This window comes from Mus musculus, chromosome 15 (assembly GCF_000001635.26).
Source record: "Mus musculus strain C57BL/6J chromosome 15, GRCm38.p6 C57BL/6J".
NCBI lineage: Eukaryota > Metazoa > Chordata > Mammalia > Rodentia > Muridae > Mus > Mus musculus.
In genome coordinates, this window is record NC_000081.6 from 76,529,156 (window position 1) to 76,548,700 (window position 19,545).

At 51.1% G+C, this 19,545-nt stretch overlaps 3 protein-coding genes across 4 annotated transcripts; 1 reads left to right on the forward strand and 2 right to left on the reverse strand.

The window, feature by feature from the left end:
• Positions 1-4,055: 4,055 nt before the first annotated feature.
• On the reverse strand, positions 4,056-5,842 carry Tmem249 (transmembrane protein 249). Its single transcript, NM_001378247.1, has 6 exons — positions 5,740-5,842; positions 5,512-5,665; positions 5,207-5,301; positions 4,906-5,101; positions 4,654-4,739; positions 4,056-4,360 (listed from the first exon to the last, which is right to left on the reverse strand). Exons 3-6 carry the CDS (start codon positions 5,255-5,257, stop codon positions 4,178-4,180), a joined length of 516 nt encoding a protein of 171 aa, NP_001365176.1. The 5' UTR covers positions 5,258-5,301; positions 5,512-5,665; positions 5,740-5,842; the 3' UTR covers positions 4,056-4,177.
• Positions 5,843-6,567: 725 nt separating this feature from the next.
• On the reverse strand, positions 6,568-9,591 carry Fbxl6 (F-box and leucine-rich repeat protein 6). Its single transcript, NM_013909.2, has 9 exons — positions 9,170-9,591; positions 8,762-8,920; positions 8,568-8,631; positions 8,134-8,265; positions 7,935-8,042; positions 7,738-7,851; positions 7,418-7,649; positions 7,070-7,316; positions 6,568-6,808 (listed from the first exon to the last, which is right to left on the reverse strand). Exons 1-9 carry the CDS (start codon positions 9,559-9,561, stop codon positions 6,649-6,651), a joined length of 1,608 nt encoding a protein of 535 aa, NP_038937.2. The 5' UTR covers positions 9,562-9,591; the 3' UTR covers positions 6,568-6,648.
• A 67-nt stretch (positions 9,592-9,658) lies between these two features.
• Positions 9,659-18,723, forward strand: Slc52a2 (solute carrier protein 52, member 2). 2 transcript variants are annotated; one of them, XM_006521151.4, is made up of 5 exons: positions 9,659-10,040; positions 10,233-10,447; positions 10,539-11,424; positions 11,517-11,640; positions 11,759-18,723. In XM_006521151.4, exons 2-5 carry the CDS (start codon positions 10,318-10,320, stop codon positions 11,969-11,971), a joined length of 1,353 nt encoding a protein of 450 aa, XP_006521214.1. In that variant the 5' UTR covers positions 9,659-10,040; positions 10,233-10,317; the 3' UTR covers positions 11,972-18,723. The 2 variants fall into 2 exon arrangements, with proteins under 2 accessions (XP_006521214.1, NP_083919.1); NM_029643.4 differs by having other exon boundaries at positions 9,675-10,040; positions 10,228-10,447.
• Positions 18,724-19,545: the final 822 nt, after the last annotated feature.

A 19,545-nucleotide genomic window follows, 5' to 3' on the forward strand; every position in this document is an offset into this window, starting at 1 on the left:
GGTTTTTGTTTTTTTTTTTGTAAGATTTATTTTATTGATTAGTATACTATAGCTCTCTCCAGACACACCAGAAGAGGGCATCAGATCCCATTTCAGATAGTTGTGAGCCACCATGTGGTTGCTGGGAATTGCATTCAGGACCTCTGGAAGAGCAGTCAGTGCTCTTAACCACGGAGCCATCTCTCCAGCCCAAGAAGTAAAAGTTAAAAGATTGCCATTAACCACCAAAAGTTAGGAGCGAGACAAGGAATGGGATGTCCCTTGGAGAGCACAAACTCTGGGTCCCCAGAGCTATGAGAAAATATGGCTGGTGACCTTGGTACTTTGCTGTTCCAGGAAACCAATACTGTTGTACTCAGATTGGAGCTGGTTTGTTACAGAGCTGGAGGTGAAACCACAACTCCTTCCTAGGTATCCCCTGGAGTGTCTATCCCCTGAGCTGTACCCCGTGCCCCTAAGCTCTTTTAGCCTTGAGGGATGTTGGCAAGGGAGGCTTTGGATGAAGAGAGAACTTTTCCATTCACAAGCTGAATCTGAAGAAAATATCTCCTATCTAGAACTCACCAGGTTGAAAAGTTAAACCTTTTTCTTTGTTCATAGTCACTAGCTTACAAAACATTATTTTTTGGCACGTTCAGATAGGGTTTTATGAAGCCCACGTTGGTCTTAAGATTCAGTTGTAGCTAGGGATGAATTTGAACTTGATCCTCCCAGTGGTACGATAGGCTCCGTCCCACCAGACCTGGTTTTATGCAGGGTTTGAGACTGAACTCATAACTTTGTATAAGCGAGGCAAACACTTTACCGACTAAGTCACACTCCAAGCCATGCATTAGGGTTTCATTTTAAGGAATAGCCTCTGGGTATAGGATTAAAATGTAGGGCACCACCACCTATGAAATGTTTTTGGCATCAAGTCCAGAGTGTAAGAGTTAAGATTCCTGGGGGCTGGCGTGATGGTTCAGCAGTTAAGAGCACTGACTGCTCTTCTGAAGGTCCTGAGTTTAAATCCCAGCAACCACATGGTGGCTTACAACCACTGGTAATGAGATCTGACGCCCTCTTCTGGTATGTCAGAAGTCAGCTACAGTGTACTTATGTATAATAATAAATGAAGCTTTGGTCCAGAGCAAGCAGGGACTGAGTGAGTGGGGTTGACCTGAGCGAGTAGAGGTCCTAAAAATTCAATCCCCAACAACCACATGAAGGCTTACAACAATCTGTACAACTACAGTGTACTCACATACATAAAATAAATAAATAAATCTTTAAAAAAAAAAGAGAGAGTTAAGATTTCCTATTTGGTGAGCTCAAAGATCGGAGGCAACGTTCAAGACCAGTTTTTGTGTGTGTGTGTGTGTGTGTGTGTGTGTGTGTGTGTGTGTGTGTTGTTTTGTTTTGTGTGTGTGTGTGTGTGTGTGTGTTGTTTGGGACAAGGTGGTCCCTCTGGAGTCCAGGCTGGCCTTGCACTTATGCCAGGTCCCTCTCAGCCTTCTACGTGCTGACACTACAGGCATGAGCTACCATGGCCAGCTCTTCCAACCACCTTACCATTGCTGGCAACACTTCATCCTGAAGGCTATCTTGAAGAAATTCCTGGGTGTGAATCTTTCTTAACAGATTGGATTGTTATCTAACCTGTTGAAAGCCTACCTGGTGTTTAGAGGCATCATACTGGCTTGGGCTAAATGAGCTAAGCCATTCAAAACAAAAAGAGACCCTTGAGCTTCAACATTCTTGCAAGTACAGACAAAAAGATGGTTATAAGCCGGGCGTGGTGGCGCACGCCTTTAGTCCCAGCACTCGGGAGGCAGAGGCAGGCAGATTTCTGAGTTCGAGGCTAGCCTGGTCTACAAAGTGAGGTCCAGGACAGCCAGGGCTATACAAAGAAACCCTGTCTTGAAAAAGCAAAAAAAAAAAAAAAAAAAAAAAAAAAAAAAAAAAAAAAAAAAAAAGATGGTTATAGGACAGAGCTAAAGTTGAGAACAAGCGGGGTGGGGGGCTGGGGGTGACGCACGCCTTTAATCCCAGCTCTAGGGAGGCAAGGGCAGGCAAATCTCTGAGCTGGAGGCCAGCCTGATCTACAGAGCTACTTTGATAGCCAGGGCTACACAGAGAAGCCCTGTCTTGAACCCCACCAAAACAAACCAACAAAACCACCTCCTACTGCTCTGTACAACTAAAACCAGTAATATGGCTGTTTGTGGTGTGCGAGCCTGAAATCCTAGCACCTGAGAGGGAGGAGGAGCCAGCTCTAAAGTTTGAGACACACCTAGATCTCATGGTAAAGCCATCACCTTATTGTAAGGATCTAGCTTGACAGCAAATGCTAGGAAACTCCACACAATAGTTTATGCCATGATTTTCTTTTTCACACAAGTAGCTCCCATTGTGAACCACCAGCCTCTCTTCAGTGGAACTCCATGAGCAACAAGCTCTCCAGGCCCAAGTCCTTGCTCTGTAATCAGCACATGGGAGACGTGAGGAAGGTCATGAGTTTGAGACCAGCCTCAACCACATAGAAAATTTGAAGCAAATTTGAAGCTAGCCTAAAATACATGAGACAGGATTTTTTTGGTTTGGTTTGGTTTGGTTTTTCGAGGTAGGGTTTCTCTGTAGCCCTGGCTGCCCTGGAACTCACTCTGTAGATCAGGCTGGCCTCAAATGCAGAGGTCCACCTGCCTCTGCCTCCTGAATGCTGGGAATAAAGAAAGGTGTGCACCACCGCCACCTGGTAACAGTTTCTTCTCTTTTCTTGGGGTGGGGGTGGGGTGCATTTGAAATAGGGTTTCTCTATATAACCCTGGTTTCCTAGAACTAGCTCTGTAGATCAGGCTGGCCTCGAATGCAGAGATCCACCTGCCTCTGCCTCTTGAGTGCTAGGATTAAAGGAGCGCACCACCACCACTTCATCAGGCAACAGCTTCTTAAAAAGTTAAAAATAAATAACGAAGCCCATCTGAACTCCAGAAATTGTGGGCGTATTCCTCCAACAAAAAGAAGTGGCAAAAACTGACAATGCTTATCTGTAAGATCAGTTTCAGATATCAAACCATCCACTGTTATGTCGTTTTATCCCGGAGTTATTCAAATAACCTCCCAAATGGTGTGCGCTGCAGGCCAACAGTATATTCCCTTGTGTGTGTGGCTGTATACCTGACCAGTTATCTGCTAGGGCAGAAGCAGGTGATGGGAATAGATCCTACTCCCAATCCCGTTCACAGCCCTCATCTTCCCTTTCTGCCCATCCAAGAACATGGTTCCTACAAACAGTCAATCTCCTGCCTCATCATAAATCTAGAACTGTCATATCTGTGCATTGGCATTCTTTTGAAAAAATAGTGTCTGTCTTGTCCTTGTGCGTAGCGGTGCCCCCCCCCCCCCACCTCCAAGAGACATAGCTCCCTTGGAGCTAGAGTTGCAGATGGCTGATGCTGCAGACCAAAGCTGGGTCCTCTTTAAGAGCAGTATGCTTGCTCTTTTAACCACCAAGCCACACCTCCAGCCCCCTCCATGCTCCCATGGCAGCCTCAGGTACCAGGAGGCCTCAGGTGCTAGAGTGGGAGCCAGTGTTCTGCCAGACACGGGAGTTCCCTGGGAATACAAAGCATACACTCTGGTGAGCCTGACAACCTGGCTAAGGAATGTGGAAGCCAAGTGTTCAAACACAGAGTTGGGGTGCACAGTCTCCAATGTACCGAAAGGCCCAAGGCATTATCACCTGACTGCGTTCCATATCACTATTGGCTGGACTAGGGGCAGGTGCCTAAATCAGACAGACCAATCATAGTCTGATGCCCTCACTGGTTATGACCAGTTCAACACCCACTGGCTCAGAGGGGCAGGAAGTCCTGAGACTAGTGATGAGTTCAGACACTGGGGGCTGAGGTTGGGGATTCCCTGATATTCTCCTATCTTCCAACACAAATTCTGAAATTTGCCCCAGCAGTTGGAGAAGATGTGGTTCCCCAGGTCACACTGGAAGGTCTGGGCTAGGGGAAGACCATGAAAGGAAGCCCTCTGGAAAACAAACCAACAGACAGGAAACCTCCTGGTTAGAGGCTAAAGTGGCTTTAATTAGAGGAAGGGCAGTGGGCGGGGCTGGCTGTTAGTCCCTCCAGGATGGGGATAAGGGACACAGGGTAGGCAAAAGGAGGCCAGGGCTCAGGCCCCAGGGTTACACATCCAGGTCGTTGACACTTGACTTAGTGTAGACTTGTGTTTTTCGCTGCACAATGCCAGGGCTAAAGGAGGCCCCCAGTGGCCAGTGGCGGACTACATGACGATAGGAGGAGGCCAGGTAGTCAAAGTAGTTGATGTTGAGTTTCCGGGCAAGGTGCCGGCCCAAGAATTCCATTTGCTATGAATAAGGGAGTGGCAGCCAGTTCTCCGTTCTCCGGATAAGAGAATCCCCACCAGCATGCTCTTTAGGTATCCCTTCCCCTTAACGGGGGTGTATCCTCACCCCACCCCTGCCCAGAATTCCCAGCGCTCCTGCTGCCCTTAACATAGTGGAGGTCTCAGGAGTACTATATTTACCCTCTGAGTGCAAAACAGCCCCATCCAAGAGCTGCAAACAGTAGTATCTTTTTGTCAGGGGGGTGGGGTGGGGAGGAATGGGGGAGAAGGGGCGGGGTTTGGGACAGGACCCACCTCATAGCGCTCTGACAGCTGCACCAGCACAAGTGGCTCTAGCTTGTGGCCACAAAGGACCAGCTGGAAGAAGCGACCTCCATAGGCTGCCAATAGATGAGCAACTGAGCCAAGAACCTAACCTCTTAGAGCCTAGGAGTAGGACGGTAGGGGTGGGGCCTCCAAGGTGGGAGTATCCAGGTGTACTGTAGGCCCCTCCCAGCTCTGAATCCATGCCCTCCCACTCTGACCCTCTCCCATCTCAGGCATCACCATCAGAACTGAGTGCCAGGCGCACGTAGACCAGATGCATTGGCCCCTGACATACAGTTCGGCCTTGGATGGAGAAGTGGTACATGCCGCGCGTGTGGTTCAACACTAGGCGGCGCTGCGGTATTGAGGAGAGCATGAGCCACAAGCCTATAACCATGCCATAGGCAGGAAAGCACCAGGTCTCCTGATACTTCACCTGTGGGTACCAGGGATTAACGGAAGTGAGTTCTGGCAAGAGGCTCTTGTGTGGCCCTATGCAAAGAGGCTGTGGGGTGGGGTGGGGTGGGGCAGGAGCTCTGACCTCTCTCAGGACATTACAGGAAATGAAGACAAGGCAGATGATAAAGAGCATCGTCCCCTTCCAGAGCGTGTCCAAATAGTACTCGAGCACAAAGACTGAGGGCGGCATGACCCAGCACATGAGGACAGCTAGGAGCTGCCCTTAGCTCCAGGACAGTACCAGGGATTTGGGGGAAAGGGCCCGCCCAGTGGAGATTCTCCATGGTACTACCGCGTCTCCTCCCACAAGTACACCTGCCTATACCCTCCTAACCCCAGCCACCCTCCCCACTTCTGGGATCCTGACCACGCCCAGTCCCCGCCCACCATCCGGCTGTTGCTGCTTGAAGGGGTAAAAGCTGTTATTCTTGAGCTGATTGGCTAAGTGGCGCTCGGTAGAGAAGAGTCCTACGTTCCAGAGTTTGAAGTACTTAACAAGGGCGGAGAAGCGGGAGCCACTGGCCTGCTGCTCCTTGGGGACCTAATTAGGTAGATCTGGTCAGGATCCAGCTTGCCCACTGCCGCTGCCCCACTGTCTTTATACAGGGCTCCCACCCGAGACAATTCCAGGGTTGCAGCTGAGGGAAGAATCAAGAGCCGCCAGACAACAGCAGGGCAGAGAAGCAGGGAGCAGTCCAGGCTGGGCTGCCTGGGTTCTAGAAGCTCAGAGTAAAGGGTTCTAGAAGGGGCTTTTCTATTGACCACACCTATCTAGTGAGCTTGCCCTCCCTGGTTAGTCTCCACTACCTGGAAGGTAGCCTGGCTGCCTCGTGGTTGGACAACCTGAGCCCGTGCTACCAACACTGTCACTTCATGGATGCTGGTAGCTGATAAAGGTCTTTTTCTCGCTCCTACTATTTTATACCTCACTGTCTACCCTATCCTTAGACAACTGTGTCCCAAGTGAGCTAAGACACTTAACACACACACACACACACACACACACACACACAGGTTCATGCCTGCTGTAGCATACTCCATCATGTATAACCCTGTTCCTCACCCAACCACTTACTCTAAGGACCATACACAGTCTGACGTGTTGGTTTCTGCTTGTAAGCCTACCACATTGGAGGCTGAGATGGGTGAATTGTTGTGAGTCAGCCTGGGCTACACCGTGAGTTCCAAGCCAGCCTAAATTTGTGTGAAAAGGATCTCAAATAAAACAACAAAGGACTGTACAGAGTGCCTAAAAATTACTTAATTGTGGGGCTGGAGAGATGGCTCAGTGGTTAAGAGCACAGACTGCTCTTCTGAGGGTCCCGAGTTCAAGTCCCAGCAGCCACATGGTGGCTCACAACCATCTGTAATGAGATCTGATGCCCTCTTCTGGTGTGTCTAAAGATAGCTACAGTGTACTTACATATAATAAATAAATAAATCTTTTTTTAAAAAAAAACCTTTATTGTAACAAAACCTCCAACATTTCAAAGTGAAAATGAGCAGGGTAAACCTGGCTGCCCTCTAAGTGGGCTCTTTGGCAGAGGGCGGGCTGGTAAGTAGCTGCTCTAGACACCACTGGACTTCCTCCAGGCCCCGGTAGACGCGCTTCAGACCTCGGGGGAGGCAACGACAGGACTCCAGGTTAAGATACAGCAGCCCCGGGCAACCACTAATCACAGAACTGTGAACAGGCAAGCCGTGGGAAAGTGAGCTGTTGGCCAGAGAGCCCCGTCTGCCCTCACATATACCAGGCCTACCACCCCAAGCCACCCAAGCCCAAATCTAGTACTCTCGGTGTCCCCAAGGAGTTGGACGAGTGACTCGTGTCTATACCCCTCCTGGACCCTGGCAATGAGGAGTCAGGGAGCACTCCTCTGGTCCCTAAGTGAGACACGGCAGCAAGTGGTTCAAGATCCACAGAATTAGTGAACGGTGCACTGACCTGACCGTGCTTGGGGTAACTCGGGTACCCCTCAGGTTGAGGGAGCACAAGGCTGGGTGTAAGCCCCCAGGGGTGCCCGAGAAAACAGCCAGGGCCTGTTCCAAGTCCTTCTCGCTGAAGCCTTGGCCACTGAAGTCCAGCTCCCTCAGGGTGTGATACCACTTCCGGGTCAACAGGGGGCTGCCATCCTTAGCCAGGGTCAAGCCATCAGATATGCCATACAGGCCCAGGTAGAGTTGCTCCAGCTCTGAGATGGGAGAACTCGGTGTGACTATTAGGGCACTCAGTGACCACCCCCACCCCACCCCGACCCCCCCACACCTTCCCAAGCAAAGCCAGCTAGCTGACCTTGACATGGCAGATGACACAGACCGCTAGGAGTGACCCTAGCGCAGCCTCGAAGGTCCAGCATGCGCAGTTTCGGGGAGCGATGGAGCAATCGGCCCAGAACCTCATTGCTCACAAAGTTGCAGGTGGAGCCAGCCAAACAGAGCTCCTCAAGACTGGGGAAGCCTGGTCCCTGGGGCACGCCTCGGCCACACGGCTTGGGAAGCCAAATCAGATTCAGCAGCCGCAGCACCTAGGAAGAGGGAAGAAGAAGGAGGGAGGAGGGACAGGCTGCAGATATGGCAAGGGGTGGCAGGTGGGAGACAGTAGGGTATAAATACCTGCAGCTGGGGGCAGCCTTTCTGCAGGGCTTCCACAGGCAGCTGCAGGGGTGTGTTGTTGCAGTTCATGCCAGTGCTGACCTGGAGGACTTGGAGCTGTGGGCAGCAGTTGTCCTGGAATGGTGGGATAAACACTGCTAGGTCAAAGGCCTGGGCTGGTCCCCACTGAGCCCTTTTCCTGACCATCCCCAGCCTACCAGCAGTGCGCCCAAGATGGCCGTCGTCTGGGAACTGTAGGTCAGCCACAGTTTACGCATTCGGGACCCGGCCTCCTCCAAGAAGCTCACCACAGCTGTGGACTCCACCTGGGGATCCAGCCCAAAGGTGCAGCTCATGCATGTCACAAGGGCCCAGGCGATTTCAGGGTCCCCCACCCACCCACGGCAAAGGACTCACCATGGAATGATGTAGGTCCAGGCTGTGGAGCTGGCAGCAGGCTCTCGCTAACATGACCAGAGTTTCAGCAGTCACAGTGTGGCAGTCTGAAAGCTTGAGGAAGGTGAGCCGAGGGCAGAACTTGCTAACCAGCTGTAGCAAGAGATAGAGAGAGAGAGAGAGACCATCCAGGGTTGTGGAGGGCAGGTAAAGGTCTATCTACAGGGACACTGGTAGTCATGACAAGCCTATCCTATAGTCCCAGCTATGACTCCATTCTGTCCACGCCAGGCCTACATGGAAATTGCTGTCTCCTCCAGCAATTTCCTAAGATGTCAGCAAGACGAAACTGAGCAGGCAGGCAGACAACTCTGTGGTACACCACCAGGGCACCCTCCCCATAGTAGACCACTCAAACGTGACAGCTTGTGTGCAGGGCAGTCTCCAGCTCTTACCTCCAACACAGAGTGTACTTGAGACTTCCAGTGGATGAGGGTCAAGCTCTGGAGCTGAGAGAACCTGGGCGACAGCAAGGCCCGGCTGTAGTTGTGCTCTTGTCCTTACGCTGCCCCCTTCTGGACAGAATCCTCCCCTACTCAACGCGGATGCAGGGAAGACAACAGACAGTAAGATGACAAGGAGCCCTCACCGATTGGGTACGAGCCACTCCAGGCAAGCAAGGAGCTTCTTCTCTCCCTTAAGGTTGCCCTTGCCAGCCCGGCCAACCAGCGAGGGTGACAGGGTCACAGTATGCCAGAGTGAAGGATGGGAGGTGGCTTCGTGCCAGTGACGGCAAACGCGTGCAGCCCTAGGAGAAGAAAAAGTTTGCTGAGAGTGCGTGGCCTTTTGCGGGTAATGCCTACAATGGAGTGTTTTAGGAGCAGCGCAGCGGTCTTAAAGCCTGCCGTCGCCCGTTCTCAGTGCTAGGCTTTGAGCTCTAAGTGAAGACAGGTGCCGGAGCACTTGTGTTCGCCCGATGTGATGCCTGCTCTGCCCTCTGCTCTGCAGCACCCGCTCAGTGCGCCAGTCTCTACCGCGGCAGGCGCTGTTGGTGTACCTGCCAAGAAACGGCATGGGCCCATGAGCCGCAACCAACAACCCGAAAATATGCACCAGGACTTCTAAGGGAATACGGTCTCCCCAACCAGAGTCCAGGCCCTGATCGAGCGACGGCTCCGGTCGGGGTTTGGTCCTGGGCTTGGCGACAGCCGTGGGGCCACGAGCCAGTGACCTCGGAGCGCGGCGACGGGCGCGCCGGTGCGCACGAGCGCGGGGAGGCTCCAGGTCCGGCAGCACGAGCAACATGCTGTCCGCTTGCAGCAGGTGGTACCCAGAGCCGCGAGGTGCCAGGCGGTCCCACCACCAGTCCTCCGCCGAGCGGCCCCGCGCATCGGGCCGCTTGGAGCTTCGAACTCGACGTCTAACTCGCCTAGAGGCCACGGGAGCCATAGCCCCCGGGAGCTGAACTAAAAGCGGAAGGTGGGTGGGCAGAGAGGAAGGGGCGTGGCCCCTTAGCTCACTCCTTTACACTACACTTAGCTTCCGGGGGTGGGACTTCCGCCGCAGTCTAGCGCATTAGCCGGCGTCTTACTACAACCCTTTGGCTGGGGTTTGGCTGCCTTCCGGGCTAAGTGGCGTGCTCCCGGGGCTGGGCGGGCTGCTCCGGCCCCACGCCCCTGATGCACCGCACTCAGCCGAGGAGCCCAGAATCGAATCAAGTCAGCCAGCCACACCTCTTGCCGATCCACGCCGGCTGCCTGAAGTTAGCTGTCATCCAGTCTGGTTTAGCCGCGCCAAGACTTGGTCCTCCGCAAGCATCAAGGACTGGCTCTTTCGCTCATCTTCCTCCCCGGAACCATGCTTTAAGCCAGCTTCTCGCTCCCCCGCTTGCCAGTCTTGTACAGAAGGGTCCCGGTGCAGGCTCCATGGTAGGTGCAGCTCCTGATCTATCCGCCGCCTCCCTCCAGGTGCCTTGGTTTTGCAATCTGGCCACCTCAGACCCTGACTCTGCCCACTCGCATGTTTTTTTGTTTGTTTGTTTGTTTTGTTTTGGTTTGTTTTGGTTTGTTTTTTGTCTCCGTCCAGGTGAAAAAGCTTGACTCTTTTTTTCTCTAGAATAGTTAGAGAAGCTTTGGATCTACGTGGGAAAAGGGCGGACTGTTACCTTCGCTTTGTCCTGGAGGGCCCGCTTTGACCTTTGACCTAATGGCAGCACCTCCGCTGGGCCGACTGGTGCTGACCCATCTGCTGGTGGCCCTTTTCGGCATGGGCTCCTGGGCTGCTGTCAACGGGATCTGGGTAGAGCTGCCGGTAGTGGTGAAAGAGCTCCCGGAGGGTGAGTGAAGTGGGCGGAGGTAGGCTGCTGCTGTTGCTGCTCTTCGTTCCTTAGCCTGGTGCCTTTACACTATCTCCTCCTTCCACTGCAGGTTGGAGCCTCCCTTCCTACCTCTCTGTGCTTGTGGCGCTGGGAAACCTGGGTCTGCTGCTGGTGACTCTGTGGAGGCGTCTGGCTCGCGGCAAGGGCGAGCAAGTCCCCATCCGAGTGGTTCAGGGGCTAGGCATAGTGGGCACAGGCCTACTGGCCTCTCTGTGGAACCACGTGGCCCCAGTGGCAGGAAAGCCGTACTCAGTGGCCTTCCTAACGCTGGCGTTTGTGCTGGCATTGGCCTGCTGTGCTTCTAATGTCACTTTCCTGCCCTTCTTGAGCCACCTCCCACCCCCCTTTTTACGGTCTTTCTTCCTGGGTCAGGGCCTGAGTGCCCTCCTGCCCTGTGTGCTAGCCCTGGGTCAAGGGGTGGGCCGCCTTGAGTGCCTGCATGTGCCTGCCAACAGGACCACTGGGCCTCCGATCGAGGTGTCTCCCATTAATTTCCCTGAACGGTTTTCTGCCACCACGTTCTTCTGGGTGTTGACTGCCCTTCTGGGCACTTCAGCAGCTGCCTTCCAAGGCCTCCTGTTACTACTGCCATCCCCGACATCTGAACCCACAACAGGTACAGGGCTTCGGGTAGAAACACCAGGAACAGAGGAGGAAGAGGAAGAGGAAGAGGCCTCACCTTTGCAGGAGCCACCAGGCCAGGTGGCAGGCATTGTTTCCAGCCCAGACCCTAAGGCCCATCAGCTGTTCTCTTCCCGAAGTGCCTGTCTACTGGGCCTGCTGGCCATCACCAATGCTCTGACCAATGGCGTGCTGCCCGCTGTACAGAGCTTTTCCTGCCTGCCCTATGGGCGCCTGGCCTACCACTTGGCTGTCGTACTGGGTAGCTGTGCCAACCCCCTTGCCTGCTTTCTGGCCATGGCAGTGCTGTGCAGGTGCTCACGGACTCCCAAGCCCCCATGGGGAAGAGCTTGAGGTGGGCCAGGGCCTGGCACAGCCAGTCCTGATCCCAGCCCATCCTTGGCAGGTCTCTGGCAGGGCTGTGTGGTCTGTCTCTGCTGGGCATGCTCTTGGGCTCCTACCTGATGACACTGGCAGCCTTAAGTCCCTGTCCTCCTCTGGTGGGCACCTCTGCAGGTGTGGTCCTCGTGGTAAGTACAATGGGGACATGAAACAGGAACAGGGCTTGTCTCATAGCAGGGGAATTTCATGCTCAGCCCGCTGCTGCGAATCTCCCCTCTACGACACCCCGCCCCACTCCCCTTTCAGGTACTCTCATGGGTCCTGTGCGCAGGCACGTTCTCGTATATCAAGGTGGCGATCAGTTCCATGTTACACAGCGGAGGCCGGCCAGCACTGCTCGCTGCTGGCGTGGCTATTCAGGTGGGCTCTCTGCTGGGTGCGGTCGCCATGTTCCCTCCTACCAGCATCTACCGAGTATTTCGCAGCGGAAAGGACTGTGTGGACCAGTGTGGCCTCTGAACCCAGACGTGTAGGAGTTACTTCACACTTGTCTCCACCTGGAGGGTAGGAGGGATGGTCACAGTGCCTGGGTCCTGTGGCCCAAGGTGGCCACCCTACACACAGATAATATGGATATTTCACACTCCACAAGAGACCTGGCTTTGGAGAAAAGACCAGTGTGAGGACCAAAGAGCAGGCCCAGACCCAGGGATAGATTGGAGCTGCGCGGCCTTCACCCCTGGGACCTCTGTGGGATTTGCACAATAAAACATCTTCATCCAATGGGTTGTTAATCCCATGAGCACAGCTCTATGCCAGGCCTCCTTCCCTCCGTAGGCAGCCCCTCTCCCCCAGGATCCTGGTTATAGCTTCCTCCACTCGCCTAGTGGCTCTTGCAGGGCCTTGGGTGACCTCAGGACTCCTACATGATTGCTTTGCTTTTCTGGGACTACTTCGGTAGCTGAAGGCCAACTCCCAGGGCCCATGTGGGGCTGAAGCAGGATAATGCCTTCGATTGGCTGGACAAGCAGCAGGGTCACTCACTGCTCCACACCGCGTCTTCAGGGTGTGAGGGTCTGGCATGGTTGGGAAGTCAACCAACAAGGAAACTTGGGGGGGTGGTGGGGGCTGATTACACACAAGACCCTTCTGCCAAGATCGTCACCTTCAGAGTTTGGTGCAAGGTCCAGGTACAAATTTTGCTTTACTTTTTTTGTAATTTTATATGCATGGGTATTTTGCTTGAGGAGGTCAAAATTGAATATCCAATCCACTGGAACTGGAGTTACCGACTGCTATGAGGTGCCATGAGAGTGCTGGAAATTGAACCCAGGTCCTCTGGAAGAACAGTAAGTGCTTTTAACCACTGAGCCTTCTCTCCAGCCCCCAGGGCCGTTTTTTTGTTTTTTGGGGGTTTTTTTGTTTTTTTTTTTCTTTTAAAGTTCTGACCCTCTTGGGACCTTTGAACTTGACAGCATTGCTTATCAGACCTCCAGCGAATAAAGTTTCCAGCTTCTATAGTCAAAGCCACAATGTGTCCCTTTAGGTAGACACATAGCTAGCTGTCTTCCACTCAAACTCCTGGGCCTTTGCCCTGTGGCATCTGTAGGGTTGTTTCTGGGCTGAGTGGATCTAAAGCTCTCACACAAAGGACTGGAGCCTCAGGTAGAACTGGGAAGATCCTTTGAAGCTATGAGGGTCTGAAGGCCATGCCAGGGTGAGAGCCTGGGTTTCTGCCTTCTCTCTGTCTTAGGGCAGACTAGAGAGAGAAACCTGTGAGGGACACACAACACCAAGTGTGTACCAGGGTGACTTTGAACTCACAGGAGTTGCGTGGGAGAAGGGGATTTCCACCCGGTTCTTTCAGATGATCTTTCTGAACGTTAACACTTCTGTCCTCGAATTGGCCGCCTGGCTTTGTTTTCCTCCTGGCCTCCAGACCTAGTCAGGATCACCTGAGCAGGGGGGAGCTCCCTGGTCTCTTAGGAGTTTCCGAAGCTCAGGTATTGGCTAGGAGGAGCGGGAGTGATAGGGCAAGGTAGGCAGGCACTGATGGGCCGGCAGAGGTAAGGGCGGTATGCAGGAGTAAAGCAAGGGAGACCAGTATTAAGGTTCAACTCTGCAGGACTCTCCTTCCACTGACCCTTTTCCCCTTTGTACTCTGCCCTTGTCCCTGCTTAGCACCCTTGCCTGGGGCCCCTCCCTCCTTGGCTGCCTGAGGCTAGAGACTGGGAGAGCCACCTCCTGGCTCCCTTTCTTGGCTTCCTCGGGTCAGTGATCCGACCATAGCCTCTGCCTTATGCTCACATGTGGATTTGTGCAAGGTGTGCTACGTCCAAGGGCCACGGGGCAGCATAGCCCTTCAGATCCGTAGGGTCTCCTGAAGAGAAGGGAACGGGTCCCCCAGATCCTGGCCAGCCTGTGCTAGAAGTGGGTGATTTGAGGAAGCTATTACTCTTTGAAGTTCTAGTGCCTTCCTGTCCTGCCACAGAAAACCGGGGCAAGGGTCAAAATAACACAGGGTGTAAAACAACAGATCCAGGATGAAGGTAAGGCTGTTTACCAAGTCCACAGGTTTTCATGACAGTCAGGAGAGCCCACCATCCAGGTGCCTGAGTCCTGGTCTGGGGGAGCGTGTTGGAAGATACCCCACAAGAAGACAGCCGCTGAAGCAGGATGTCTTGTCCCAGAAGGCAGTCCCTTGAGTGTGGAGCCACACTGCACAGTTTTCTGTGTTACCACCATGAATGTCCCCTTAGCTCCTAAAAATCAGAAAAGGGCCATTCAGGGGTAGCCTCTTTTCCAGATGTGAGACAGCCTATGATACAGGGATAAGGCTTGTCTTTTTTTTTTTTTTTTTTTCCAGAGCTGAGGATCGAACCCAGGGCCTTGGGCTTTCTAGGCAAGCGCTCTACCACTGAGCTAAATCCCCAACCCCAAGGCTTGTCTTTTGGGGACAGAATGACTTAACATTAATGTCTTCCCCATCCTGGTTTCTTAGCCCACTGAGTCCCCAGTAGCAGTGGGTTTTGATGCAGCCGCAGATGTTAAAACCTTTCAACCCTGCTCAGAGACTCAACCTGATTTGGAGACACAGGATAATCCTTCAAGGGTCACCACACTTGAACTCAGAGCGCCCTAATTTCTATGATACTGGAAGACAAGAGGGGGTGTGGAGCATTAGCAGTTCCAAGAAATAGCCGCTTTAGCCCCTCCCACCCCATCTTACCTCCAAGGAAACCATTTGTTGCTGTGCTTAGAGCTTCTGGGGCTCCAAATCTAACGTTCATTGTCTTTTTCTCTCCCTTCCTTTCCCCTCTTCCCCTCCTGTCTGTCTGTCATTTTTCCTTTCCCTTCCCTTTCTTTCCTTGACAAGATTTCAAGTAGCCTAGGCTGGCTTCAAACTTAGCAAGGATCCTCCTGCCTTGAGTTCTGGTACTACAGATGCGCACCACCATGCCAGTCTCTTCAGTGCTAGGGACTAAATTCAGGGCGAGGCATTATGTCAGTATGTCAGGCAAGCAGTCTAACAACTGCATTACGTCCTTAGCCCCTATGTATATTTAACTCTGTAAATCTTTTTTTTTTTTTTCAAGACAAGGATTCTCTGTGTAGCCCTGGCTGTCCTGGAAGTTACTCTGTAGACCAGGCTGGTCTCGAACTCAGAAATCCGCCTGCCTCTGCCTCCCAAGTGCTGGGATCAAAGGCGGGTGCCACCACTGCCCGGCTGTAATTCTTTTTATTATCCTTTTTGATTCAGACTACAGGAACAGGACTGGGGTGTAGCTCAGTGGTAGAGTACTTGTCTAGAATGTGCAAGACACTGGGTTCAGTCTCCAACACTGCAAGACAAAAGCAAAACACGATTGTATAGAAGTACAGAAATGGTAGAGGTGGGGGTGGGGAATGCTTAATGGGTCCAAAGTTTGTCTTGTAAGACAAAAGAGTCGGGCTGGATGGTGGTAAGCTGGTTACACAACATTCTGAATGTTTTTTAAGCCATTGTCCTGTACTCTGAGTGTGATTTATTTCCAGCACCTGGGAGGCAGGGACAAGTGTGTCTCTGTCGGTTTAAGCCAATCTGATCTCTACATAGCTCTAAGATACCTAGGACTACATAGAGAGATCCTGTCCCAAAAGTAAAACAAAGACAAGAAAAGTGGTTAAGATAGTACAGTTTCAGACTGGTGAGATGGCTCAGCAGTTAAGAGCATTGACTGCTCTTCCAGAAGTCATGAGTTCAAACCCCAGCAACCACATGGTGGCTCACAACCATCCATAATGAGAAACAAACAAACAAACAAACAAAATCCTATAGGCCAGAGCAAGATGGAGAAGGGAAGGTGGGAAAGAAAAAATTAAAAAAAAAATAGTTTCTTGTTGTTGTTTTGAGACAATCTCCTGTAGCGTAACCTGATCTTGTTTGTTTGTGAGCTAGGGTAGGTCTCACTATGTAGACCAGGCTGGCATAGGACTCACAGAGATCTGTCTGTTTCTGTTTCAGTTGCTGGGATCAAAGGCACGAACTACCAGACTTTGTAAAAGAATTATCTTGTAGTGCTATCAAATACTTGGGGATGGAAGAACGCAGTGGATGGTGTTCTCCTCAGAGGAGCCTGGCAGAGTGTGTGGGCCATGCCTGGTGTAAGATAGGCTTCAGCTGTTGAAACTGAAATGTACATTTTTCAAGGTCTTAGACTATTTGACCTGATTTTGTGTATGTTGAAAATCCCACATAATAAGCCAGGCAGTGGTGGTGCACACGTGTAATCCCAGCAACTAGGAAGCAAAGGCAGGGATTTCTGAGTTTGAGGCCGACCTGGTCTACAGAGTGAGTTCCAGGACAGCCAGGGCTACACAGAGAAACCCTGTCTCGGAAAAAAAGAAAGAAAAAGATGGAAATCTATAGGAGAAAATTTTCTGTATATTGTTGAATTAATAGTAACAGAAATCATACTTTGCAGGACATGGTGGCACACTGCTTGAACCCCAGTGCTTAGAAGGTCAACTGGAGCTATAGATGAGACCCTCTGTCAAGAAACAACTGAACAAAATACACAGCTGGAGACATCTATTCAGCATACAAGACAGGATTGGGAGACCAGATGTCAGGGACATATATTACAGCGGGCAGGGCGTTCCTTGTCATTAGCTGTACTAAGTGTAAGTGGACCTGGAGTCCAGCTTGACCTAACACAATGCCCTCTCCACCAGGTATATGCAGTACCTCCAGGATAGACTGTCAGGCCCTGGGACGGCCTCGCTGGGTTTATATTGCGATTAGATTCCTGGAAAGACCAGCACAAGGGAGTACATCAGGTTGAACCAGCCTTGAAGTCCACACCCATGTCTTCGGGTGTGTCTTATTTTTGTCCCTCCTCCTTCTCTTAACCTTTGTGCTCAGTAGGCTTATATTCCAAGTATTAATTAAACCCCAACTCTACTTAATATAAAAAACAAAAGAAACAAAAAATCCCAGACCTCCTTCTCCAGGGTCTAGTCAAATCAGTGTAGTACTCACCCCTTGTCAAGGAAATTAATTTTTTTGTAATGGATGGAGATCATTACAAACAACCACAACCAATGATAATGTAGAGTGTGGAGCTCTATTCCAATATATATATAATATACATGCTATATATGTTATATAAATATAACTCCTCAGCTAAGGCTAAGGAAACACTGCAGATTGTTGTGAGCCACCACATGGTCCTGGAAGCCAAACCCATGTCCTCTATAAGAGTGGCGAATGCTCCAGCCCCATGAGATCCTTTTTTAAAAGGCAGAATGTTGTTAAAGTGGGCATAAGGATATCATATGGGTCAGCTGTTTCATTCTCAAACCATGTAACTGAGGATTGAGACTAAAGCCCTTGTCCGGCAGTGGTGGCACATGCCTTTAATCCCAGCACTTGGGAGGCAGAGGCAGGTAGATTTCTTAGTTCGAGGCCAGCCTGGTCTACAGTGTGTTCCAGGATGGGCAGGACTATACAGAGAAACCCTGTCTTGAACCACTCCCCACCCTACACCCCACCCCCAAATAAAACCCTTACATTTATGTCAAACAACTTTAAAAAAAAATTATGTCCGGGACTGGAGAAATGGCTCAGCGGTTAAGAGCACTGACTGTGTTCAATTCACAGCAACCACATGGTGGCTCACAACCATCTGTAATGGAGTCTGATGCCCTCTGATAGTACTGGGAGACCAGATGTAAAGGACACATTATAGCAGGCAGGACTCTCCTTGTCATTAGCTGTACTAAGTGTAAATGGACCCTGTCTGAAGACAGCTACAGTGTATTCACATGTATCAAATCTTTTTTTATTTTTTTAAATTTTTAAAATTTTTAATCTTTTGTTTTTCGAGACCGGGTTTCTCTGTGTAGCCCTGGCTGTCCTGGAACTCACTCTGTAGACCAGGCTGGCCTCAAACTCAGAAATCCACCTGCCTCTACCTCCAAAGTGCGTGCGCCACCATGCCTGGCTTCAAATTTTTTTTTTAATGCCTTTTCATTTTTTTAAAAATATTTTTATTAGGAATTTTCCTCATTTACATTTCCAATGCTATCCCAAAAGTCCCCCATACCCTCCCCCCCCAAATCTTTTTTTTTTTTTTAAATTAGGTCTTACTGTGTAGCCCAGGGTGACCTTGAATTTGTAATCTGCAGGTCTCTACCTCCTGAGTGCTGGGATTAAAAAGTGTGCCACCACACTTGGCTTCCTTAACATTTGGCAGTGTGACAGGGACATTATCCGTGGCAATGGAAACGAGAGCGACAGAGTCCTGTGACAAGTGCTACTCTAGCCTCAAATGCACACCCGCGTCCAACACACACACACACAGACAGGAGAACATGGACATAGGCGACTTTTAGAAATAAGTAGCATAGAATGAGGCATGTTGATGCAGAACACAGGCTGGGGAGAAGGCCTTTAGGTAAAGCTCTTGTCCTATGTGCTGGCACATGTTTTGTCAACTTGGAGCAGTAGGAGTCACTTGAGAAGACCCTCAGTTCAGGCAATGCCCCCACCAGGCTGGCCCGTGGGACATTTCTTTGATTGATGGTGCGGGAGGGATCAGTTCACTTTGGGTGGTGTTGAGCCTGAGCGGGTAGTTCTGAATGGCGGTAAGAGAGCAGGTTGAGCAAGCCTGTGAGCGGCGGTGGTCCTCCACAGCCTCTGCTTCAGTCCTTGCCTCCAGGATCCCGCCCTGACTTCTCTGGATGACGGACTATAAGCTGGAAGGCGAAATAAACCCTTCCCTCCCCAAGCTTCTCTTGTGTTTTATCACAGCAGTAGAAACCTAACTGAGACATAGAAGTGCACACACACCGGAGAGATGGCTCAGTGGATAGAGAAACTCCCCACCAAGCCTAGGGACTTGAGTTCAATCTCTGGGACCCACAAGTTGACCCAAACTTCACTCCCCATGGCACACGCTCCCCCATACAAGATAGAACGTAATATCGAAGAAAGTTAAAGGCGTGGTGGTACACACCCTTAATCCCAGCTCGTGGGAGATAGAGATGATGTTTGTCTTTCTCATTTTTATGGAGGGCTGGGGAGATGGCTTTGCATTAATCATAGGGTCATAGTTCTGTGCCATGGAAAATGCTTGAGCAGCATCCTGAGGAGGGGAGGGAGTGGTTATGATAAGAGGTAGACAGCAAGATTATGTCATCACACGGAGACAGAGAGAGAGCTCCAGTGGAGAGACGGGCACTGATGTCGGTGGTAAGAGTTGATATCCCTAAGACAATGCCATTCAAAACTTAATGGAAGAGTCCAGTTGAATCAGGTTAAGTATGAGAGGGGCAAAAAGAATAATGCCAGAGAGTAGTGCTGGAGAGGTAGTTACCAGAAAACACCTTCAGACCACGGTCTCCCACAGATGGTGACAAGAAGAGATGAGGAGCTGTAGGGACGGCTGCAGAGCTGGGAAACAGTGAAGTGCAAAACGGATATTTTTGTTGTTATGTTTGATTTTTTTCCCCTTTCTTTATTTTGAGGCAAGGTCTCATGTAGCCTAGGTTGGCCTCAGTCTCACTATATAGCCCAGCTAACTTTGAATCCCTGAGCCTTAGTTTCTCAA